The sequence below is a fragment of the Symphalangus syndactylus genome, chromosome 5, assembly GCF_028878055.3.
Source record: "Symphalangus syndactylus isolate Jambi chromosome 5, NHGRI_mSymSyn1-v2.1_pri, whole genome shotgun sequence".
NCBI lineage: Eukaryota > Metazoa > Chordata > Mammalia > Primates > Hylobatidae > Symphalangus > Symphalangus syndactylus.
In genome coordinates this window covers 66,171,927-66,198,436 of record NC_072427.2, presented here as the reverse complement: position 1 = coordinate 66,198,436, position 26,510 = coordinate 66,171,927, and the positions used below count along the sequence as shown (strand labels likewise).

The window sequence follows — 26,510 nt, the reverse complement described above, 5'->3', positions numbered from 1 at the left end:
CCATGTGCATATGCCTAGGGAAGAAAGAAAAACCCAGAAGCCAAATATATCTATCTGATTAGAGCAAGAAGCAGAGTCGCAGTTTGCTAAGAGCTAAGCAGTGCAGCCCAGTGGAGCCCTCCACTTCCTCATATGCACTCTGTCCCATTTCCTTAGCAGTAGATTGGTGGACAGAATGACAGGTGATATTGCAGTCACAGCAAATGTAGTTTAGCCTTACAAAACAGCTTCCCACAAGCTGCTTCTTCAAGTAATCAATGGTGACTAAGGAATTCTGAAAAAAAGTTGGCAAAGTGACTCTCCTGGGTTTACTTTTCATTGCAAAAGGTTTGGATACAAAGCATAGCTGTGAAAGTTATCTCTGGATAGGGTTCAGTGCTTTGCAGGGGTAAAAGAGGAAGTAGAAAAAAGGAAGAATTCAGCATAAAAACCACACCTGAAACAAACAGGGTAGTTCAAGGAGAGAGAAAAGAAAAAATGAAAGAGGGCATAAGATTCCTCATAGTCAACATGATTTGATTCCCGTCTTTACACGAACTAACTGCCCGACCTAATTCCCCTTCTGACTTTCAGTCACATTTACTGAGTGTCCAACCCTCTCAACTAGCAAATTCCTTTGCTCTCAATTTAGAGTTTTAAAATTTCCTCTCCAGGCATTTTATCTGATAGTGTCCTCATTGACAGTCTCATTATTAAAAACTGGCACCCATATAATATTCTGAAGTCCTGTGGGTCATAGACTATCCATATGAACCAGGAATAGATTGTTTAGGAAATTACTTAAAACAAGCTTATATGTAAGCTTTATTGATGAAAAGGTACCTAATCAAATCAGTAAATATTTACTCACTACTGTGAAGACAGTGTATTAGGTAGTAAAGCATATCAAAAGACTAGTTTCATATTAGAAAAACCCACATTAAGAACAATCTACTTGACAAAGTGTGTGTCATGAGAACTATGTTTATTCAATATCACAAAAGTAAAATAAAGGCTGGGGAAATGTTCCAGATTAAAGGAGGCTAAAGAGACGTGACAAGTGACCCAGACTAGATCCTGTACCGGAGGCGGGGAAGTGCTATAAAACAGATTATTGGATGACAAAATTGGAGTATGAATATAAATTAGAATAAACTAGATAATATGTTAATAAAACAGAGTAATAGATTAGATAAGAGGATTGTATCAATGTTAAGTTTGCTGAAGTAGGTAACTATACTATGGATATATAAAAGAATGTCCCTATTCTTAGCAAACACACACTGGTGCTTTCAGAGGTAAAGGGTCATAACTATGCAACTTACCCTGAAATAGTTCAGAAATACAATTATGTGAACACACATACACAAAAAAATTACATAAGTATATGTATGTGTATATACATACATGTATATATGTGTATGTATGTACGTACATGTAGGCATGTATGTATGTATATACACGCACACATAGAGTGTGTGTAGGTAGAGAGAGAGGGGAAAGAGAGGGAAAAAGTGTCTGCAAGAGAGGGTATGTAGAGTAAGCACGGGTGTACAAGCTGCGCTGTTCAATACTGCAGTCACTTGTCACATCTGGTTATGTGCACTGGAAACATGGTCAGTCTGACTTGATATGTGTTCAAGTGTAAATTACACACTGGATTTCAAAGACTTATTATGAAAAAATGTAGGCTGGGCATGGTGGCGCATGCCAGTAATCCCAGCACTTTGGGAGGCTGAGGCAGGCGGATCACCTGAGGTCAGGAGCTCAAGACCAGCCTGGCCAACATGGTGAAACCCTGTCTCTACTAAAAAATACAAAAATTAGCCAGGTATGGTGGCATGTGGCTGTAATCCCAGCTACCTCGGAGGCTGAGGTGGGAGAATCGCTTGAACCTGGGAGGCGGAGGTTGCAGTGAGCCGAGATGGCACCACTGCACTCCAGCCTGGGTGACCGAGCAAGACTCTGTCTCAAAACAAACAAACGAAAAAAGGATCTCAGTTATTTTTAATATTGATTATATACTGAAATAATGTTTTAAATATATTAAATAAAATATATATTACCAAAGTTAACTTATTTTTACTTTTTAAATGTGGTTACTAGAAAATGTAAAATTACATATGTGGCTTGCATTATATTTTTATTGGCTACTACTAAGAGAGAGAGCACACAAATGAGGCAAAATGTTAATATAACAGTAGATGCATCAGGGCAATAGATATACAAGTATTCTCCGAATTACTTTTAACTTTTGCAACTTTTTTGTAAATTTGAAATTATTTCCAAATAAACATTTTTTAAAAGTCTAGTTTTACATCAATGATAAGCATAAGAATTTTGAAGATAGGCTCATATACCTATTTGAAGTTTAAAACACACAGGAGGGTAGAACAGAAGAGATATTCTAGAAATGACAAAATTAGAAATGCTCAATATAATCAGGGGGTATCACAGTCTGAGATGGCACAACCAATATCATTATTCCAGATTAGCAAATAATTTAGGTTGTGATAGCCTCAGGAAGGAAGTCCAACAACTGTACTGACTCACCCCTCTGGAAAGAAGGCATTGATGATCCGGTCCCCCAATGGGTTGATGGCAAGTTCTGGAATCCTCTGGAAATCTTCCCGGCTGCCAAAAGAATCACCTTGAGTTAGATAGAGATCATTGCCCTTAGCATGAACTCCTTAAGTCAGGAGGTAACAGGGTGTAACCTAGCAAGAATATTACCTCCTGGAATTTACTTCCGTGGCAAATTATACCAAATAACTGCAAAGAATAGCACTTTAATAGCTGCCAAGTGTTTCTTGCACCAACTCAGTAGTGGAAGGAGCCAGATTTGACTATGCCACATTCCAGTGAATTCAGCACACAGGTTACGTCAATAAGCCAACTGATGGACAAATACTAAGCTGTCCCTTGGTAAATGATTCCTTGAACATTAGCATTGCGTACCTAGTTATTAAGTTTGGAAAGTGAACAGCAAATGGAAAGTATCAAATACTGCAGAACTTGAATATGGGGACAAACACTTAGAGGGGTCTCCATATCCTTGTTAAGATTTTTAGGCACTTATAAAATGCAAGGAATTCTTAGGTGCTATTTACATGCAAGGAAAGAATGTGACAACTAATTGATTTCCTTGTTCTCACTCTGGCTTTTTCTCCGTTTCCATGTTCTGTGGACTAGGGCTACAGAAGTATTTAACCCTCAAACATGACATGAGCAGTCATCCTCACATGACTTAGGTGAGGTTATACCAAAGCGAGTATTGTCAGTTACCATTCATTGCATATATATCATGTGCTGCTCTAACTGTTTACATATATTATTCTCATTTCTTCACGCCAATGTTTTATGCATACCCTTTTAGAGCTGAGGAAATTGAGAGTTAGGAAGATAAAGTAACTTGCCCAAAGCCACACTACTCCTAAGTGGCAGAACTGTGATTTAAATCTAAGTCTGTAAGTCGAAGTATGTGTTCTTTTTCTAAAAACCGTATTTCTTTCCTATATTGAACTTTTTTTTGAGACAGTCTTGCTCAGTCACCCAGGCTAGAATGCAATGGCACGGTCTTGGCTCACTGCCACCTCCACTTCCCAGGTTCAAGCGATTCTCCTGCCTCAGCCTCCCAAGCAGCTGGGATTACAGGCACCCACCACCACACCTGGCTAGTTTTTTGTACATTTAGTAGAGACGGAGTTTCACCATGTTTGCCAGGCTGGTCTTGAACTCCTGAACTCAGGTGATCTGCCAGCCTTGGCCTCCCAAAGTGCTGGGTGGGATTACAGGCGTGAGCCACGGTGCCCAGCCCTAATATTGAACCTTTTGAATGAAAGTTACTCTCCCCCAAATTTTTCTTTTTTTCTTTTTTTGAGATGGAGTTTCGCTCCCAGGCTGGAGTGCAGTGGCTTGATCTCTGGGCTCACTGCAACCTCCTCCTCCTGGGTTCAAGCGATTCTACTGCTTCAGTCTCCCAAGTAGCTAGCATTATAAGCGGGCGCCACCATGCCCGGCCAATTTTGTATTTTTAGTAGAAGTGGGGTTTCACCATGTTGGCCAGGCTGGTCTTGAACTCCTGACCTCAGGTGATCCACCCATCTCAGCCTCCCAAACTCCTGGGATTACAGACGTGAGCCACTGCACCCAGCCCCCAAATTTTTCAATAAGTATTTTTTAAAAACTTTCTTTGGCTGGTTCCTGGGCCAAGAATACAAAGCTGTCTGCAACTTATCTGTGCTGTAGTCTTCAAAAATATCAATGTCATGGAGGACAAAGAAAAGCAGAGGATTGTTCCAGATCAAGGGGGGCTAAAGAGACATACAACAAAACCAAACACATGATCCCGGAATAGGAAAAAAACTGCTATAAAGGCCATTATTGGATAATATGTGAAAATGAAGCATGGACCATATAAAATGTGGAATATTACATAATGGTACTGTTTCAAAATGTAACTTTCTTGATTTTGCTCTGAGAATGTCCTTTTTATAGGAAATAAACAGTGAAGTATGTGACAAAATGTTAACAATTGGTGAATCTGGGTATCAGAATAAAAGTTATCTTGTATTGTTCTTGTAACTTTTCTTCAAGTTTAAAATTATTTCCAGATAAAAAGTTAAAAAAAAAAGATTATAAACTTGAATAGATTTTACTCCTGCCTTCAAGAAGTTTACTTACAGACAGATAAAATGTATACCTCCACCCTCTTTGTAATATATGCTAGCAAAGATGGAAGATAATAAAATACTCCTACTGTACCCAGGAGACTTCACGCTCTTTTCCTCTTGTGGTTTAACGTTTACATGGTGCTTAATTAACTCAGCAAGCTCTTCTCCACCACATTTGGTGACACAGGTAGAAACTGACCTAGTGGACTGAACACAAAGCTCTGGAACAATCATCGTGGATTCTAGTCTTTCTTGACCATTTAGTGTAATAATTTTATATCAATGAATGAACCAGAAGTCATTCATAAGATAATTGGATTGCTTAAGATGATGAAAGAGAAAATTACCGAGGTCCTGATTATTTAATTCAACAAACATGTACTAAGCTTTTATTACATAATTTATTCTGTAATACAAAGTCTACACTGTCATCAAAATGTAGCTCCTCTTGTCTGACAGAGGTCAAGAAACAATAACTACTCACTTTTAAATTAAGACTAAGGCTGATTTGAATTGCATGGCTACATACCTCAGTTTAATGTCTAACAAGCTTAAGAAACTTTAGCTGAGAAGAGGCAGTTTAAATACCAAGTCTAGTAACAAGTGGTGATGCACAACCTAGCCTGAACTTCAGTCTCAATAAGGAGGTGTACACTTGGCCTTCCAATGTCAATAAGGACCTGTCCTTTGATACTATCTAACTCTACTCTTAGAATTTAGATTGTATATATAATGTAGTTCCAGTCACCCAGATCAAGGAGAATATTGCTAAAAGTATTAAAGTTAAAAAGAAAGAGGGCTGGGCATGGCAGCTCAGCCTATAATCCCAGCACTTTTGGAGGCCAAGGCGGAAGAACTGCTTGAGGCTAGGAGTTTGAGACCAGCCTGGGCAACAGAGCAAGACCACATCTCTAAAAAGTTAAAAAAAAAAAAAAAAAATTAGCCAGGCATGGTGGCACGTGCCTGTAGTCCCAGCTACTTGGGAAGCTGAAGCGGGAGGATTGTTTGAGCCTAGAAGGTCAAGGCTGCAAGGAGCCATGGTAACATCACTGCCCTCTAGCCTGGGTGACACAGTGAGACTCTGTTTCAAAACAGAAAAAACAAAACAAAACAGAGTATAAAAAATAATTTGTCAGCCGGGTGCAGTGGCTCACGCCTGTAATCCCAGCACTTTGGGAGGCCGAGGTGGGAGGATCACGAGGTCAAGAGATGAAGACCAAGCTGGTTAACATGGTGAAACCCTGTCTCTACTAAAAAAAAAAACAAAAAATTAGCTGGGCGTGGTGGTGGGCGCCTGTAGTCCCAGCTATTCGGGAGACTGAGGCAGGAGAATGGCGTGAACCTGGGAGGCGGAGCTTGCAGTGAGCCGAGATCACGCCACTGTACTCCAGCCTGGACGACAGAGCAAGACTCCGTCTCAAAATAAATAAATAAATAAATAAATAAATAATTTGTCAACTGTTAAATAAACAATATACAAACAAGTTATTATTACTGGTTGCTTTATAGTAGAATGGAGATCTGGGCAGTTTCTCTAAAACTTAGATTCTGAAATTTACCCATCAACATAAACCTAATAGAAAAAAATAAATACTCCAAAGTGGTCTAAACACCACAAACATAAGATCCATCTAAAGGCTGAGCGCAGTGGCTCACACCTGTAATCCCAGCACTTTGGGAGGCTGAGGCAGGTGGATCACGAGGTCAAGAGATCAAGACCATCCTGGCCAACATGGTGAAACCCCATCTCTACTAAAAATACAAAAATTAGCTGGGCATGGTGGCACGCGCCTGTAGTCCCAGCTACTCTGGAGGCTGAGAAAGGAGAATCGCTTGAACCTGGGAGGTGGAGGTTGTAGTGAGCCAAGATTGCGCCACTGCACTCCAGCCTGGTGACAGAGCGAGACTCCATCTCAAAAAAAAAAAAAAAAATCCATCTGAAATATAGATTTGTGTGGATTCACTGAAAAACATACCAACATTATGTTCTGCCTCATGGTATACCTAGGAAAACCTTCTTGAAGATTTTTTGAGAAAAAGACAGTATCACTGGTAGTAGTCAATTCTGAGAACAGAGCCATGTACGATGGCATTCTTTGTGGCCAAGAAATTTCCAATGGGGAGTGGTTTTCCAGACATTCAAGGGCACAGGGATGCTTAGAAAAACCAGAGTTTTTAGACTGTTAGTAACCAGACATGCCATCCCTCTACACTGCTCACCTTCACTGTGTAAGTCCCTTCTCTTACAGAAAGATTCAGCCTCACAGGTAACTTCTATCTCAAGCACCCACAGGTTGTTGCTTTAGTTGACTTGTACATAATGAGGACATTAAAATCTGTTAATAGGACATACCCACTGGAACACACATTCAATTAGAAAACACAGCTTTCCAGGCCAGGTGTGGTGGCTCACGCCTGTAATTCCAGCACTTTGGGAGGCCAAGGCGGGTGGATCATGAGGTCAGGAGTTCGACACCAGCCTGGCCAAGATGGTAAAACCCCGTCTCTACTAAAAATACAAAAATCAGACCGGCGTGGTGGCAGATGCCTGTAATCCCAGCTACTTGGGAGGCTGAGGCAGAGAACTGCTTGAACCCGGGAGGCGGAGGTTGCAGTCAGCCAAGATTGCACCACTCCAGCCTGGGCAACAGAGCGAGACTCTGTCTCAAAAAAATAAAATAAAATAAAATAAAATAAAATAAAATAAAATACACCTTTCTATATTTAAGTAGTATGAGAAGTTAATCATATAGTATATTTATTAACACTGAAATGACAAAAATTTCCATTAGCTAAAGCACTTAATCAGTATTTTTAAATTAAATGTATAAGATGGCCAGGTGTGGTGGTTCACGCCTGTAATCCCAGCACTTTGGGAGGCCAAGGTGGGCGGATCACCTGAGGTCAGGAGTTTGAGACCAGCCTGACCAATATGGAGAAACCCTGTCTCTATTAAAAATACAAAATAAGCCGGGCGTAGTGGCACATGCCTGTAATCCCAACCCAGGAGTCCGAGACCAGCCTGGGCAACATAGGGAAACCCTGTCTCAAATATAAAAAAAAAAAAAAAGGCAGCTGGCAGCGATCCCCAGCCTTTTTGGGACCAGGGACCAGTTTTATGGAAAATAATTTTTCTCCTGGGGGTAGGTGGGATAGTTTCAAGACGAAACTGTTCAACCTGAGATCAGCAGGCATTAGATTCTCATAAGGAGCACTCAATCTAGATCCCTCACATGCGCAGTTCACAATAGGGTTTCTGTTCCTATGAGAATCTAGTGCCGCCACTGATCTGACGGGAGGCGGTGCTCAGGTGATAATGCTCACTTGCATTCTGTTCACCTCCTGCTGTGTAGCCTGGTTCCTAACTGGCCACAGACTGGTACTGGTCTGCAACCCAGAGGTTGGGGACCCCAGGAGTCCTAAAGTGGTCTTTTGTAGGTCAGGTTAAGGTAAGAGCCTGGTCAGTATCTGAACACAAAGATGGTTTCTCTTCTTTAAATATCCTTTGTTCTGATGTAATCTATGGAGTTACAAGGCAGGATAATGATTACCCTTTGGGGAGGGAAGCAGTTAAAGACAAAAGGAGCATAAGGGAAGCTTCCAGGTATTGGTAACAATCAGTTTCTTCATCTGGAGGCTGGATAGTCTTCCCTTGGTGAAAATTTATCATGCCCAATGCTTTTGATTTGTGCACTTTTCTGTATGTTATACTTCAATAAAGTTTGCTTTAAAACCATCCTCTGGGCCAGGCGCGGTGGCTCACACCTGTAATCCTAGCACTTTGGGAGGCTGAGGTGGGTGGATCACAAGGTCAAGAGATCAAGACCATCCTGGCCAACACGGTGAAACCCGTCTCTACTAAAAATAAAAAAATTCACTGGGCGTGGTGGTGCACGCCTATAGTTCCAGCTACTCTGGAGGCCGAGGCAGGAGAATCACTTGAACCCGGAAGCGGTGAACTCGGTTGCAGTGAGCCGAGATTGTGCCTCTGCACTCCAGCCTGGTGACAGAGCGAGACTCCGTCTCAAAAAAAAAGAGAAAGAAAGTCTTAAATATCTCCTCTTGATATTCTGAAATTTCATCTATATATGTCTTATTGTGAAGTATTCTTTATTATTCATTGTTCAGCATTAGGTGAACCTTCTTAGACTAAAAATGGGTCCTTTAGCTGGGAAGTTTGCTTCTGTTCCTTTTTTTTTTTTTGTAAGAAACCTCACCTGGATTTTGTTCCTATTTTAAAAATTATTTCTTCTCCTCCTCTTTATTATTTATTTATTTATTTATTTATTATTTATTATTTATTTATTTTTGAGATGGAGTTTCACTCTTACTGCCCAGGCTGGAGTGCAATGGCACGATCTTGGCTCACTGCAACCTCCACCTCCCGGGTTCAAGCGATTCTCCTGCCTCGGCCTCCCAAAGTGCGGGATTACAGGCATGAGCCACTGCGCCCGACCTAAGCTGCCTTTTTAGAAAAAACAATTTCTATGGCAATGGTAGAAATATCTCACCCAAAATAATGGCATCTGAAGAAAGTAAGGTTTATAAGGTTACAGTATATATTTATATTCCATGAAATATCAATCTGAAGAGATGGTCCATGTAAAAAGGCAGACACAGAAATTGCAAATCAATTTGGCAAACACTTCTCCCTTGAATGTTCCCAATTCACCCAAGCATATTAAAGATGTGGTGAAATCTAGTAATTAGGAAGCCTATTTAACCTTGTTGACCAAGCTTTTCACAAATTCTAGTCAATAACTTTTTTTTTTTTTTTTTTAACACAACACCTATTGATAGACCAAGGAATGATTGTTCTATAAAGCATACTTTGGAGTGAGTCTCTGAAAGCACTCTGAAGAAGCTCCATTCTAACCAAAGCCTTCCACAGATTCTGCCTTATGTTCCACTGGAACTGATCACTACAAAGGAATGCAGAATGCCCCAGACTGTACACTGTAGCCTCTCACTCTGCAGAATTTGGCCTCAGGCCCCAGACATGGAGCACCTTGGAAGAGGAAAGTTAAAAAAAAAAAAATTGTTGAAGGGAAAATCTTTCTCCTAATAACTACAACTGCCTTCTTAAGAAGGTGAAGGCGAGGCCAGGCACAGTGGCTCATGCCTGTAATCTCAGCACTTTGGGAGGCCAAGGCAGGTGGATCACGAGGTCAGGAGATCAAGACCATCCTGGCTAACACAGTGAAACCCCATCTCTACTAAAAATACAAAAAATTAGCTGGGCATGGTGGCGGGCACCCGTAGTCCCAGCTACTCGGTTGGCTGAGGCATGAGAATGGTGTGAACTCGGGAGGCGGAGGTTGCAGTGAGCCGAGATCGCGCCACTGCACTCCAGCCTGGACGACAGAGCGAGACTCCATCTCAAAAAAAAAAAAAAAGAAGGTGAAAGCCGGGCATGGTGGCACACACCTGTAGTCCCAGCACTTTGGGAGACTGAGGCAGGCGGATGGTTTGAGTTCAGGAGTTCGGGACCAATCATGGGGAACATGGCGAGACCTCCTCTCTACAAAAAATGCAAAAGTTAGCCAGGCAGAGTGACATGTGCCTGTAGTCCCAGCTACTCAGGAGGCTGAGGTGGGAGGCTACAGTGAGCCATGATGGTGCCACTGCAATCCAGCCCGGGCAATGGAGTGAGACCCTGTCTCAAAAACAAAAACCAAAAAAAGAAGGTGGAGGCTGTTCCAGGTAACAAAAGATGGAAGCCACTTGTATTCAGATGAGCACTCTGATGGGTCCTCGAAAGATCAAGACAGGCCTTAAGCTGAGTTTGGCAACAAAGGCTGGAGAGAATTGGATCACTCTCTACTAGAGAAGAGTTCCCAGTTAGGTCCACTCATTTCTAAGGCTAGAGGGGGTAGAAGAGGAGAGGGTAGAGAGAAGGGGAAGACAATTTAATCGGATGGCCACAGGCTAAGAAGATAATTGTCAGGAGGCACAGCCAGAGTGAAATCCCAGTAGTTGGTGGGTCTGACAAAACAGTTTACATAAAATGTATCACTCGTTTACTATGTGGCACATTATGTGGTACAATTGGCTAATTTCTTCCAGGTATTCAAGGTAGCTTGGTGCCTCTCTCATTTATTTTTATTTTTTGTAGAGACGGGGTTTCACTATATTGCTCAGGCTGGTCTTGGGACACCTGGCCTCAAGGAATCCTCTCACCTCAGCCTCCCAAAGTGCTGGGATTACAGACATGAGTCTCCTCGCCCAACCTTGCTTATATTTCAATCCACACCATGATAGAGATCAAAGAACAGGTTTAAGACCTAGAGCTTTTGGCCAGGTACAGTGGCTTATGCCTGTAATCCCAGTACTTTGGGAGGCCATGGCAGGAGGACTGATGGAGCCCAGGAGTTCGAGACCAGCCTGGGCAACAAGGTAAGACCGTGTCTCCACAAAAAATGAAAATAAAATAAAAATAATGGGAGAAGCACCAAGCTACCTTGAATACCTAGAAGAAACTATTCCATTGTACCACATAATGTGCACGTTTTTGCTTTTTTACTAGAAGTAAAAAGAAAAAAAAATTAGCCAGGCATAGTGGTGCATGCCTGTAGTCCTGGCTACTTGGGTGGCTGAGGTGGGAGAACTGTCTGAGCCCAGGAGGTTGAGGTTGCAGTGAGCTGTGATGGTGCCATTACACTCCAGCCTAGGAGACAGAGTGAGACCCTCTTACCAAAAAAAAAAAAAAAAAAAAATAGTGCCAGCATGGAGAACAGTGTCTGGCACATCATAGATACTCAGTAAATACCTACCAAATGAGTGAGCTAGTCCGCTGGTTTTCCACAGGCTGTGAAATGGTATCTTACGGACTGAGCAAATCTTACTTAGATACTTATTTATTTATTTATTTATTTTTTTATTATTTTTTTAAATTTTTTTATTTTAGACAGAGTCTCGCTCTGTCGCCCAGGCCGGAGTACAGTGGTGTGATCTTGGCTCACTGCAAGCTCTGCCTCCCGGGTTCACACCATAGTCCTGCCTCAGCCTCCCGAGTAGCTGGGACTACAGGCGCCCACCACCACGCCCTGCTAATTTTTTGTATTTTTAGTAGAGATGGGGTTTCACCATGTTAGCCAGGTTGGTCTTCTCCTGACCTCATGATCCGCCCACCTTGGCATCCCAAAGTGCTGGGATTACAGGCGTCAGCCACCACGCCCGGCCCTATTTATTTATTTTAAGATGGAATCTTGCTCTGCTGCCCAGGCTGGAGTGCAGTGGCACAATCTCGGCTCACTGCAACCTCCACCTCCCGGGTTCAAGTGATTCTCCTGCCTCAGCCTCCCAAGTAGCTGGGATTACAGGCATGCGCCACCACACCTGGTTAATTTTTGTATTTTTAGTAGAGACGGGGTTTCACCATGTTGGCCAGCCTGGTCTCGAACTCCTGACCTCAGGTGATCCACCCATCTCAGCCTCCCAAAGTGCTGGGATTACAGGAGTGAGCCACCACAACCAGCCAGAATTTTTTTTTTTTTAAAAGAAAGGATCTCACTGTGTTGCCCAGGGTACAAGGCAGTGCTGCAATCTTGGTTCACTACAACCTCCGCCTCCTAGGTTCAAGCAATTTTCCTGCCTCAACCTCCCAAGTACCTGGAATTACAGTCATGCGCCACCACACCCAGCTAATTTTTGTATTTTTCATAAAGATGGTGTTTCACCATGTCGGCCAGGCTGGTCTCAAACTCCTGGCCTCAAGTGATCCACCTGCCTCGGCCTCCCAAAGTGCTGGATTACAGCCAGGTGTAAGCCACCGTGCTTGGCCCTTACTTATATTTTAAGGAGCAGGCTACACTGACGCCTGGAAAGTTTTCAACATTTTTTTTTTTTTTTTTTTTTGAGACAGAGTCTTGCTCTGTAGCCCATGGTCTCGATCTCCTGACCTCGTGATCCGCCTGCCTCGGCCTCCCAAACTGCTGGGATTACAGGTGAGCCACCGCACCCGGCCTTTTTAAAAATTTTTTGAGATGGAGTCTAGCTCTGTCTCCCAGGCTGGAGTGCAGTAGCGTGATCTCACCTCCCAGGTTCAAGTGATTCTCCTACCTCAGCCTCTCGAGTAGCTGGGACTACAGGCGCCCGCCACCACGCCTGGCTAATTTTTTGTATTTTTAATAGAGACGGGGTTTCACTGTGTTAGCCAGGCGGGCACATCACGAGGTCAGGAGATCGAGACCATCAGCTACAGAGCGAGACTCTGCCTCAAAAAAAAAGAAAAAAAAAATAGCTCATTTTGGCCAGGCACGGTGGCTCGCACCTTTAATCCCAGCACTTTGGGAGGCCAAGGTGGGTGGATCACGAGGTCAGGAGTTCGAGACCAGCCTGGCCAAGATGGTGAAACCCCGTTTCTACTAAAAATACAAAAATTAGCAGGGCGTGGTGTCACGCGCCTATAATCCTAGCTATTCAGGAGGCTGAGGCAGGAGAATCACTTGAACCCGGGAGGCAGAGGTTGCAGTGAGCCGAGATCGCGCCATTGCACTCCAGCCTGGGCAACAAGAGTGAAACTCCATCTTAAAAAAAAAAGAAATAGCTCATTAAAAAAAAAACTTTTCGATTATTTTCCAGCATACAGCAAATATGATAAAAACACACACATTTAGAAACCACCCACTTTCTACAAAGAAGAAAATAACTCAGAACTAATATAAATTTTAGGACTTTACTGGGTGGTTAAGTCCGAATTTATGAGGAAAGTATAAACTCAAAGGAATTTTTAAGTATTGGAGCTAAAATTGCAAATAGGGATTTCTAGTCTAGTTATTTTTCGAGTATAAATTCACATAGTTTTTTTTTTTTTTTTTTTTTTTTTTTTTTTGAGACGGAGTCTCGCTCTGTCACCCAGGCTGGAGTGCAGTGGCGCGATCTTGGCTCACTGCAAGCTCCGCCTCCTGGGTTCACGCCATTCTCCTGCCTCAGCCTCTCCAAGTAGCTGGGACTACAGGCGCCCGCCACCACGCCCGGCTAATTTTTTTTTTGTATTTTTAGTAGAGACGGGGTTTCACCGTGGTCTCGATCTCCTGACCTCGTGATCCGCCCGCCTCGGCCTCCCAAAGTGCTGGGATTACAAGCGTGAGCCACCGCGCCCGGCCTAAATTCACATAGTTTTAACAGTGTCTTCAACAAATGGTGCTGGGACAACTGGATATCCACATGCAAAAAAAAAAATGATGTTGGACTCTTCTCTGACACCATATACAAAACCAACTCAAAACAAATCAAAAGACCTTAATATAAGAACTAAAACTATAAAGCCCTTACAAGAAGATACAGGACAAGTCTTTGGGACATTGGATTTGGCAATGGTTTCTTATATATGAGACCAAACGCACAAGCACTGAAAGAAATATTAAAGAAACTGGACTTCATCAAAATTAAAAACTTCTGTGCTTTAAAGAACACTACAAAGAGAGTGAAAAGACAATCCATATGACCCACAATTCCACTCCTAGGTATATGTCCAAGAGAAATTAAAACATATGTGCACCCAAAAATGTTCAAAGCAACACTATTTGCAATACTCAAAAGGTGTAAACTCAAATGTTTACTAACTGCTGAATAGATACACAAATGTGGCATATCCATATGACGGACTATTTATTCAGCCATAAAAAGGAATGAAGTACTGGCATATGCTACATCATGGATGAACCTTAAAAACATCATGTTAAGTAGAAGTCAGTTTGTTTGTTTGTTTGAGACAAAGTCTCTCTCTGTCGCCCAGGCTGGAATACAACGGCACGATCTGGGCTCACTGCAACCTCCACCTCCCAAGTTTAAGCAATTCTCCTGCCTCAGCCTCCTGAGTAGCTTAGATTACAGGTGCCCACCACCACACCCAGCTAATTTTTGTATTTTTAATAGAGACAGGGTTTCCCCATGTTGGCCAGCCTGGTCTCGAACTCCTGACCTCAGGTGATCCGCCCGCCTTGGCCTCCCAAAGTGCTGGGATTACAGGCATGAGCCACCGCGTGTCCAGCCAGAAGAAGTCAATTATGAGAAGGCCATATAATTCCATTTCTATGAATTGTCCAGAGAGAAAAAGAAGGGAGATTTATGATTGCCAGGGGATGAGAGAAGGGGGAAATAGGTATGCTTAATAGGTATGCTTAACCGCATGCTTAATGAGTATGGGATTTCCATTTGGGGTGATGATTATGTCCAAAGGCTAGCAACTGTATTCCTTCCCCCTTTATGCTACATCTAACACCTGTGCTAGAAACTTTCTAAAGAAGTCCTAAGCTGCTTCATGCCAGCCAAAAGGAAGGGCAACAGCTTCATTACATGCCAATCAAAGATGAAGAACCACAGTATAAGAAAGGTTGCTATTAAGAGTTAGTGTGGGAGAGAATGGTAAAGAATATTTCATTTGACTATGGTAAGACAATTACAAACATAAAACAATATAGCATTACATCATTTTGATATCATATACTTACCTAGACCAGAGTTTCTCAATTTTGGCACTACCGACATCTAGACCAGAATAATTCTTTGTCATGGGGGCTGCCCTGTGCACTGTAGGATGTTTAGCAGCATCTCTGGCCACAACCTACTAGGCACTAGTAGCATTCTCCAGTCATGGCAATTAAAAATGTTTCCAGACATTTTGCCCCAGGTGACAAAATGGCCCTCAGATGAGAACCACTGCTCTAGACTAAAATACTGAACATTTTGTCCAACATTAATATACATAAAGTGATGTACCTCAGGGTTATGGATTGGTAAATGACAGAAGACAAAACAACCTAGACCACCTGGGATTGCTATGGGTCAACTTCCTAAAAGCCAATGTTTGGGAAAGGATTATGGGAATATGTAAGCAGAGAGAGCTGAAATCTTGAAAATACATTCCTAGGATCAGAACAATGGCCACCTAAATTAAGGGGAGTTGGAATAAAGCAACACACACCTGATAATGCATTTAATTGTCATAGTTCGGCTGATTTTTTTTTTTTTTTAGATAGAGTCTTGCTCTGTTGCCCAGGCTGGAGTGCAGTGGCGTGATCTTCGCTCACTGCAACCTCTGCCTCCCGGGTTCAAGCAATTCTCCTACCTCAGCCTCCTGAGTGGCTGGGATTACAGGCACCTACCACCACACCGAGCTAATTTTTGTATTTTTAGTATAGACGGGGTTTCACCATGTTGGTCAGGCTGGTCTTGACCTCCTGGCCTCATGATCCTCCCGCCTTCACCTCCCAAAGTGCTGGGATTACAGGCGTGAGCCACCGTGCCCAGCCTGTTCTGCTGATTTAATTCTCCTGTGGACCAATGATGCTCAAAGACCAGTAGAGAAATGGTCCTTGCTATCTGCATGCTGGATGCCTATCATGTCTACCCTAGGGATAAAGGCAGCTATTCGGACACTGCCAGAGGGTTTCTGGTTTCTGTGAGGAAAATAAAGAAAAACACTGCCTACCTGAGAGTCCCATTCTCTCCTTTGTCCAGGCTGGTGAACCGGCTGTAGAGGCGAGTGATTTGACTGTGGGAAACTAAAGAGCACAAAATTAGTCCCAACTCGGTGGGGAGTAGCCCTCATTCACACTGAACCCACCCCTCGACCCCTCGCTGTCAAATGCTTCAAAATTCAGTAGGACGGGGATGTCGAAACTCTTATCTCTAGAATGTTAAAGCAGAAAGTTTAAAAGCTAAAGAATGAAAGGAGTTAGAGAATAAACTAAATCAAGGGCAATCAAAATTCAATCCCGGGAATGAAGTCTAGGCTTAATGAAGACTGTGATGAATATCAGATGGTTAACATTTAACAAAACAAAGGCAAATTTTGTCCTGTCCTGTCCTGTCCTATCCTATCCCATCCTATTTTATTGAGACAAAGTTTTGCTCTTGTCACCCAGGCTGGAGTGCAGTGGTGTGATCTCAGCTCACTGCCACCTCCGCCTCCTGGGTTCAAGCGATTCTCCTGCCTCAGCCTCCCGAGTAGCTGGGATTACAGGCTCTCGCCACCACACCCAGCTAATTTTTTGTATTTTTAGTAGAGACGGGGTTTCGCCATGTTGGCTAGGCTGGTCTTGAACTCCTGACCTCAGGTGATCCACTCGCCTCAGCCTCCCAAACTGCTGGGATTATAGGCGTGAGCCATCATGCCCAGTACAAATTTAGTTTAAAAGGAAGCTGTGAAACTTTCAAGTTTCAATGCCCTGACTGAGAGGCTAAAAAAATGTATGTTTTTACTATATTTTTTTTACTTTTTTCTTTTTCTTTTTTTCCTTTTTTTTTTTTTTTTTTTTCCTGAGATGAGGTTTCACTCTCGTTGCCCAGGCTGGAGTGCAATGGCACGATCTTGGCTCACTGCAACCTCCACCTCTCAGGTTCAAGCAATTCTCCTGCCTCAGCCTCCCAAGTAGCTGGGATTACAGGCACCCACCACCATGCCCAGCTAATTTTGTATTTTTAGTACAGACAGGGTTTTGCCATGTTGACCAGGGTGGTCTTGAACTCCTGACCTCAGGTGATCCACCTGCCTCAGCCTCCCAAAGTGCTGGGATTACAGGCATGAGCCACCATGCCCAGCCTATTTTACTTATTTTTAAAATTTTATTTTATTTTATTTTGGGGGGACAGATTCTCACTTTGTCGCCCAGGCTGGAGCGCAGTGGTGCAATCTCAGCTCACTGTAACCGCCATCTCCTAGGTTCAAGCGGTTCTCGTGCCTCAGTCTCCCAAGTAGCTGGGATTACAGGCATAACCCACAGTTCCCAGCTAAAAATACGTGTTTTGATTAAAAAAGTATCTATGATCAGTTTGCTGTTTCAGGCTGTACTGCTAGGTAGGTATGTGTACTGCTAGGTAGGTGTTGTGTGTAGAATGTTTGACTGGGGTACATCAAACAGATTCTATTTTAAAACTCTGGTTTACTCCTACACCAAGCATTAGAGGCTTTATCTTTTCCCTCGGGATGGACCTTTGGGTAAAAGATCAGCCTCTTTTCTGTGATTGCATGAGCTTCACTGAGTTCCCAGGAAGGGAACTGGCTCCAAGGAAGCAAATTAGGCAAATTCGTAAAATGGTCATGACAACATCTACCAGAAAGTTATTTTGCTCCTCATTTTGGATTTAGTCCATAAACTCAAGATACAAGTTGACAATTAAAATGAGGCAATAATGGCAGGTACACAATAACACTAAAAACTCAAAAGGCCTTTCTGGGAAATAGTTTAGTCTCCTGATAGATTGGAAGTAAGAGAGGGGAAACAAACAGAGTTATCGGAGGAGAAAAGACAATAGCCAAAAAGGGTGTGACAAGTGTGGACTTTGTACAAGGCTGTACCTTCAGAGGTTTAAAGGGGTGGCCAAAGTCGTTCCGATAAGGTGTCCTCCTCCCTCAGCTCATGAAACAAAAATGTACTTGTAGTGTTGGGAACAATGGGACAAAGTAAACAGGGACAAGCAGGTAGTGAGTGGCCCAGAGCTGGGATAAGAGGACACACTATGTGTGGCTGTGAATTCTTCAGCATCAGGTTTCACCCTCGAAACTGGGCTCCTGTCCTAGTGCTCTAAGGTGATCACTGAGCAGAGAAGGCAAAAGCATTTCCATCAGGGCAGAGCCAGCAGGGATCCAGCCACTAAGGAGACAGTTGTGGACTGTTTTGCCAGCCAGGCAGGTATAAATGGCTCACTGTAAAGTATACACACTTGTGAGGGTTAGGCAGACAGATTCTGATTCCATTCCTAGCACCACGGCTTACTAGAGAGGGGTCAGTGAATGGGATTGTAGAGCGAACTCACCAGTCAATGAAAGGAAAATGCTTGGCAAAGTGCCTGGCACATGGCAACCACTCCAGGTTAGCTATTATCAGCATCATGCTTACATCCTGAGCCTGAAGGCACAAGTATTACTGCTGCACTAATTACTCTCCATTTCCCTCCTGACTTTGCCAGTTACAACCGTTTTCTTTAAGAACTTGACCAGTCTATCCCAGTTCTGGCCTCAGGCATCAAAGGCTACTCTTGTACTAAAGTTCCCTTTAGTTTAGCAAAAATAAGTCAGTTAAAGAATTACTAAATTTTGGGCTGGGCGCAGTGGCTCGCCTGTAATCCCAGCACTTTGGGAGGCCAAGGCGGGAGGATCATGAGGAAAAGAGACCGAGACCATCCTGGCCAACATGGCAAAACCTCGTCTCTACTAAAAATACAAAAATTTGCTGGGTGTGGTGGTGTGTGCCTGTAGTCCCAGCTACTTGGGAAGCTGAGGCAGGAGAATCACTTGAACCAGGGAGGCGAAGGTTGCAGTGAGCAGAGATCACGTCACTGCACTCCAGACTGTTGACAGAACAAGACTCAGTTTCAAAAAAAAAAAAAAAAAGAGTTACTAAGTTTCCCAAAAGATTTTTTGAAAAAAACAAAATTTGTTCACAATCCCAACACTGCCATTTTCATTTCTTCAGATATCTTTTTTTTTTTTTTTTTTTTTTTGAGATAGAGTTTCGCTCTTGTTGCCCAGGCTGGAGCGCAATGGCACGATCTCGGCTCACCACAACCTCTGCCTCCCGGGTTCAAGCAATTCTCCAGCCTCAGCCTCCCGAGTAGCTGGAATTATAGGCATGCGCCACCACACCCAGCTAATTTTGTATTTTTAGTAGAGACGGGGTTTTCTCCATCTTGGTCAGGCCATCCACCCACCTCGGCCTCCCAAAGTGCTGGGATTACAGGCATGAGCCACTGCGCCCAGCTCTTCATATATCATCTAATATCAGTTACTTGTGTACTTTACAAAGTTGTAACAGCTTGCTTTTCATTTAGTAATTCACACATTTTCTATATTGCTTTGGAGTCCTTCTTAATCCAATTTATATAATTTTAAAATTGGAAGAAATGTTATCTAATCCGACTCCTTCAATGAACAAATGAGAGCCAGGCATGATGGCTGGCACCTATAATCCCAGCACTTTCAGAGGCAGAGGCAGGACAATGATTTGACGCCAGGAGTTCAAGACCAGGCTGGGGAACAAAATAAAAATAAAAATTAAAAATAAAATTATTTTAAACCAAAAAAAATCCACAAATGAGCCATTAAACATCTTTCTAATCTATATCATCTAAATAACTAGGCACTGAGGCTGGGCATGGTGGTTCACGCCTGTAATCCCAGGACTTTGGGAGGCTGAGGCAGGTGGATCACGAGGTCAGGAGATCGAGACCATCCTGGCTAACACGGTGAAACCCCATCTCTACCAAAAATACAAAAAATTAGCCAGGCGTGGTGGCGGGCACCTGTAGTCCCAGCTACTCGGGAGGCTGAGGCAGGAGAATGGCTTGAACCCGGGAGGCGGAGCTTGCAGTGAGCCGAGATCACGCCACTGCACTCCAGCCTGGGTGACAGAGAGGAGACTCTGTCTCAAAAAAAAAATAAATAAAAAACAAATAAAATAGCTGGGCACTGAAACCTCCTATAGTATGTTAAGACCAGTTTATGGCTGCTTAAATTCAAAATGTGGCAAGGCCTAGTGGCTCAAGCCTGCAATCCCAGCACTTTGGGAGGCTGAGGGCGGGCAGATCACCTGAGGCCAAGAGTTCAAGACCAGCCTGGCCAACATGGTAAAACCCTGTCTCTACTAAAAATACAAAAATTAGCCAGGTGTGGTGGTGTAATCCCAGCTACTTGGGAGGCTGAAGCAGGAGAATCGCTTGATCCTCGGAGGCGGAGGTTTTAGTGAGCTGAAATCTCACCACTGCACTCCAGCCTGGGTGACAGAGTGAGACTCCGCCTCAAAACAAAACAAAACAAAACAAACAATAACAAAAAAAGTACTAATATGTTAAAAATAAATAATGTAAATAAGTAGCCAAAACATTAAAAAAAAAAAAAACTGCTGTCTTCCAGGACGAACTGGGTTATATGGGAGTCAGTGGAGAAACATACAACCAAATGTCAACTTTTAATATTAATCAATATGGTCATATCTAAACTTATCTCCAAAATTTTAGAACCATAATGATATGGTTACAAGTAATTTTGTTAACAGAAAGAAGGCGAGAAGGCTTTAATTTAGGTGCTAAATTCACTGTGACAAAGAATATAAAGCAATCTCAGAACAATCCCAATCTACCTATAAAGGAGCTACACCATCCATGTGTAGAAAGGTATTGGAACTGGTGTGAATGAAGGCAGATCATGTTTCCAGTGAAGTATGTTCCCCAGAAGGCTCTAAGCTAGTCAGATAGGTGCCCAAAACCTGCACAATTCTTGGTAACCCAAAGGAAATATCAGGAGTTCAGTTATTTTCAGAGAAGGCCGTGCATATAAACGTGTCTTTTTTTTTTTTTGAGATGGAGACTCCCTTTGTTACCCAGGATGGAGTGCAGTGGCGCGATCTTGGCTCACTGCAAACTCTGCCTCCCAGGTTCAGGCCATTCTCCTGCCTCAGCCTCCTGAGTAGCTGCGACTACAGGCACCTGCCACCACGCCTGGCTAATTTTTTTTTTTTTTTTTTTTTTTTGTATTTTTAGTAGAGACGGGGTTTCACCACATTAGCCAGGATGATCTTGATCTCCTGACCTCGTGATCCACCCGCCTCAGCCACCCTATAGTGCTGGGATTACAGGCGTGAGCCACTGTGCCCTGCTATAAACATGTCTTGAATGAAGCTGTATTTTTTCTCCACTGGTATGGGTATATAATCATTTTAAATTGTTAAAAGATTATTTAAAAGACCCTGTTTGGCTGAGGGCAGTGGCTCATGCCTGTAACCCTAGCACTTTGGGAGGCTAAAGTGGGAGGATCCCTTGACGAAAGGCCAGTTCAAAACTAGCCCGGGCAACAAAGCAAGACCTCGTCTCTACAATCAATCAATCAATCAATCAATCATTAGCTGGGCATGGTGGCGCATTCCTGTACGCCCAGCTACTTAGGAGGCAGAGGCAGAAGGACTGTTTCAGCCCAGAAGTTCAAGGTTGCAGTGAACTATGATCACACCCTTCCACTCCAACCTGGGTGACAGAATGAGACCCTGTCTCAAAAAAAACACACACACCAAAAAAAACAAAAAAAAGACCCTGTTAACCTTGCTGAAATTTTTCTATCATCACTGCATTGTGCAAAGAGGAGGAAGGCATTTCAGAGAAGCGCGAAGCAGAAGTGGCAGAGGAAAGAATAAAAACAAAAAGGGAGTCAGAAAAAGTTATTTTGGAGGGCCAGGCATGGTGGCTCACGCCTGTAATCCTGGCACTTTTGGGAGGTGGGTGGATTACGAGGTCAAGAGATCAAGACCATCCTGGCCAACATGGGGAAACCCCATCTCTACTAAAAATACAAAAATTAGCTGGGCATGGTGGCACACGCCTATAGTCCCAGCTACTCTGGAGGCTGAGGCAGGAGAATCCCTTGAACCCGGGAGGCAGGATTGCGCCACTGCACTCCAGCCTGGCGACAGAACGAGACTCCATCTCAAAAAAAAAGAAAAGAAAAACTTATTTTGTCCTTGCCTTTATTCCAAATCTTAATGCAGAAGAACAGACTGATAACCTACGTTAAGATTACAAGTACAGCTGAAGGTAGCTCTAGATAAAGGAAAGTTGAAGCCTGCACTTCCCGGAACACACTACACCTTAACATTCCCCCTGACATGAAGACTTCAAGCCCTGGACTAGTCTCTTAGGGATTAAGAGAAATTTTAAAACATTATATAAAACAAAATCTACCTTCTTATAATTGGAGAAATTTGAATAGGAAGTGAATGATAGATAATATTAAGGTGGCTCACGCCTATAATCCTAGCCCTTTGGGAGGCTGAGGCGGGCAGATCATCTGAGGTTAGGAGTTCGAGACCAGCCTGGCCAACATGGTGAAACCTTTAGTCTCTACTAAAAATAAAAACAATTAGCCGGGCGTGGTGGCACATGCCTGTAATCCCAGCTACTTGGGAAGCTGAGGCAGGAGAATCACTTGAAGCCAGGAGGCAGAGGTTGCAGTAAGCTGAGATCGCACCACTGCACTCCAGCCTGGGCGACAAAAGTGAAACTCCATCTCAATTAAAAAAAAAAAAGAAGGCCGGGCTCAAGCCTGTAATCCCAGCACTTTGGGAGGCTGAGGTGGGCGGATCACGAGGTCAGGAGATCAAAAGGCCGGGCGTGGTGGCTCACGCCTGTAATCCCAGCACTTTGGGAGGCCGAGGCGGGCGGATCACGAGGTCAGGAGATCGAGACCATCCTGGCTAACACGGTGAAACCCCGTCTCTACTAAAAATACAAAAAATTAGCTGGGCTAGGTGGCGGACGCCTGTAGCCCCAGCTACTCAGGAGGCTGAGGCAGGAGAATGGTGTGAACCCCAGGGGGCGGAGCCTGCAGTAAGCCGAGATCGCGCCACTGCACTCCAGCCTGGGCGACAGCAAGACTCCGTCTCAAAAAAAAAAAAAAAAAAAAAAAAAAAAAAAAAAAAGGAGATCAAGACCATCCTGGCTAACATGGTGAAACCCCGTCTCTACTAAAAAAAATACAAAAAATTAGCCGGGCGAAGTGGCAGGCGCCTGTAGTCCCAGCTACTCGGGAGGCTGAGACAGGAGAATGGCGTGAACCCCGGGGGGCGGAGCCTGCAGTGAGCTGAGATCACGCCACTGCACTCCAGCCTGGGCAACAGCGAGACTCTGTCTCAAAAAAAAAAAAAAAAGAAAAAGAAAAAGGAAAAAAAGGGACTGGGTGCGGTGGCTCACGCCTGTAATCCCAGCACTTTGGGAGGCTGAAGTGGGTGGATCACCTGAGGTCGGGAGTTCGAGACCAGCCTGACCAACATGGAGAAACCCCGTCACTACTAAAAATACAAAATTAGCCAGGCATGGTGGCAGGCACCTGTAATCCCAGCTACTTGGAAAGCTGAGGCAAGAGAATTGCTTGAACCCGGGAGGCAGAGGTTGCAGTGAGCTAAGATCGAGTCACTGCACTCCAGCCTAGGCAACAAGAGCAAGACTCTATCTCAAAAAAAAAAAAAAAAAAAGATAATATTAAGAAGTATTATCAACTTTCTTAGGTGTGATAATAGTATCGTGGTTACGTAAAAACCATCCCAATACTTAAGGGATACATGCAGAAGTATGAAGGAGTGAAGAGTTCCAATACCTGCAACTTTCAAATGATTTATCCAGAAATTTACAAAAATAAAGCTTATATCTTTGCAGCTGCTGCTGGGGTCAATTATCTTCTGAATGAATAAACCTCCAACTACTCTATGCTCTGGACAACCATCCCCTCCTTGCCCCCGCAAAAAAGTTCCTGGCCAGTGGCTCACCTCTGCAATTGCAGCACTTTGGGGGACCGGGATGAGCGGACCACCTGAACTCAGGAGTTCGAGACCAGCCTGGGGAACATGGTGAAACTCTTATCTCTACAAAAAATTAAAAAATTAGCCAGGCATGGTGGCATGTGCCTGTAGTCCCAGCTACTCAGGAGGCTGAGCTGGGAGGATTGCTTGAGCCCAGGAGCTTGAGGCTGCAGTGAGCCGTGATCATGCCATTGCACTCCAGCCTGGATGACAGAGCAAGACCCTGTCTGAAAAAAGTAAATAAATAAAAATTAAAAATCAGGTAGTTGCCGGGCACAGTGGCTCACATCTATAATCCCAGTACTTAGAAAGGCTGGGGTGGAAGGATCATTTGAGGCCAGGAGTTTGAGGCTGCAATGAGCTATGACTGCACCACTGCACTCCAGCCTGGGCAATAGAGTGAGACCCTGTCTCAAAAAAAAAAAAAAGTTCTTAGGGTCTCTTTCCCATAATGCCCTCTCTAACTGACAAATAGTTGCTTCTTACCCCTTTATGGCAACAAATGAGAATAAAACTTTGCACTAGAACTCAAAAAGTACAAAGCTTTACAAATCACTTAACCCAAAACCAGTTAAAGGTGTTAGTTATCTGTGCATTTCCATTTCAATAGGAGGCAAATGACAGCCCGGTTTTCTGAAGTGACAGAATCTTCGGGCTGGTGAGGGCTGTGAAGGGTCCTACATTTGGAGGCATGAGAAACCTGAAGTTGAATTTCTACTTACATTCTAGCCATGAAATTGTTCTCAAGCAATTGCTTTTGCCAGGCTTGTACTCTGTTAGAACTCTATCATTACTACACTCTTTCAAACAAACAAAACCTTACCAACCTGTGCAACTTACTTCCTAAACCTGTTCAACACCCTTCCTGTACCACATGACACATACCAAAAGGTAGAGACTAAAAATAATCTGCATTCATTACTACTTGAATGGCATGAATTGTTTATCAAGGTGTTTTTGTTGTTGTTGTTTGTTTTTGTTTTTTTGAGACAGGGTCTGTTTCTCCCAGGCCAGAGTGCAGTGGCGTGAACATGGCTCACTGCAGCCTTGACCTCCCGCCTAAGCAATCCTCCCACCTCAGCCTCCTGAGTAGCTGGGACTGCAGGCACGCTTCACCATGTCCAGCCAATTTTTTAAAAATTTATTTTTTTGTAGAGATGGTGTTTCCCTATGTTGCCCAGGCTGGTCTTGAACTCCTGGGCTCAAGCGATCTGCCCACCTTGGCCTCCCAAAGTGCTGGAACTACAGGTGTGAGCCACTGGGCCTGGCCTCATAAAGTTTTAAGTAATTCACAGCCAGCTTATTGCTACAATTAAGTGAATTAAGGGTGATGATTACAGAAACTCCTAAGACATTTGTGGCTTCATCCCCAATTACACCTTTTTTTTCAAATAAGCTTTATGAAAATGCAGAAGTCTGAAAGAAGGTAGTAGAACAAAGATAATTTAGCAAATATCTTATGCCAATAGAAAGCATTTCTTAGACAATTCCTGTTAAAACATCATAACAGTTTCATAAACTGTTAAAAACTCCTTTAAAAATTTTATTTCCTTAGAATTGGCAAAACATCTGTACTTAATTCCTAATCAAATGTCCACTACAAAAAGAAGTATAAAATGCTGTCACCTCCCCAGTGATATAGCCCTACACATAGTTTTTATAACTAGTACATGCAAATGGTATTTTCCCAATAAGATGATTGTTAACTATGGTTCAAAATAATAACACTCACATGAAGTTTATTATACCAGACACTATTCTAAGTAGTTTACATAATTCATCTCATTTAATTGTCGTAAGAATCCTGTAAAGTAGGCACTATTATTATTCTAATTTTACAGATGATGAAACTGAGGCTCACAGGTAATTCTTATCCAGAATTACTTTTCCAAACACTTACTGTTATTCATTAAATATCAAATACCAGCTAATCTAGTCATGTATAAATTCTAATCTCTTTAAATTTACAAAAAATATGGTTAAATATAATCATCAAATTCCAATGCATAGCTTTTGCACTGAATATAAAGTTAGTATTCCTCAATTATGTTACATTTTGTACTGGCAAAGGAAGTAGTAAAATGTCTTATAATTGTTCTTAAAGTGCTTCTGATAGATAGTTTTCCAAATTCTTCATAGAAGAAAAGGCAGATGAAAATGGGACAAATTCCACCTCTCTACCCACTCCAGATATCTGTTTTTATTCTTCAAAATCTTTTGCATCATACCAAATTACTCCTTGAAAAAACAACTCTGGGCCTGGCGCAGTGGCTCACACCTGTAATCCCAGTGCTTTGGGAGGCTGAAGTGGCCTAAGAATCACTTGAGGCCAGGAGTTCATGACCAGCCTTGACAAAATAACAAGACTCCATCTCTACAAAAGATAAAAATAAAAATCAGCTAAGCATGGTGGTATGTGCCTGTAGTCCTAGCTACTTGGGATGCTGAAGTGGAAGGATGGCTTAAGCCCAGGAGTTCAAGGCTTGCAGTGAGCTATGCTCAAGCCACTGCAGTCCAGCCTGGGAGACAGAGCAAAGACTCTGTCTCTAAAATAAAGAAAAAGAAAAACAAC

The 26,510-nt window shown here is 43.1% G+C and overlaps 1 protein-coding gene across 1 annotated transcript in view; it reads right to left on the bottom strand.

The window, feature by feature from the left end:
- The window catches only part of CHP1 (calcineurin like EF-hand protein 1), a 51,064-nt gene that overhangs the window by 21,464 nt on the left and 3,090 nt on the right, over positions 1–26,510 (bottom strand). The window contains exons 2-3 of the mRNA XM_055278792.2: positions 16,087–16,159; positions 2,533–2,613 (exon numbers count right to left, since the gene is read on the bottom strand). Coding sequence (XP_055134767.1) covers positions 2,533–2,613; positions 16,087–16,159 — 154 coding nt within the window. The remainder of the gene's footprint in view (positions 1–2,532; positions 2,614–16,086; positions 16,160–26,510) is intronic.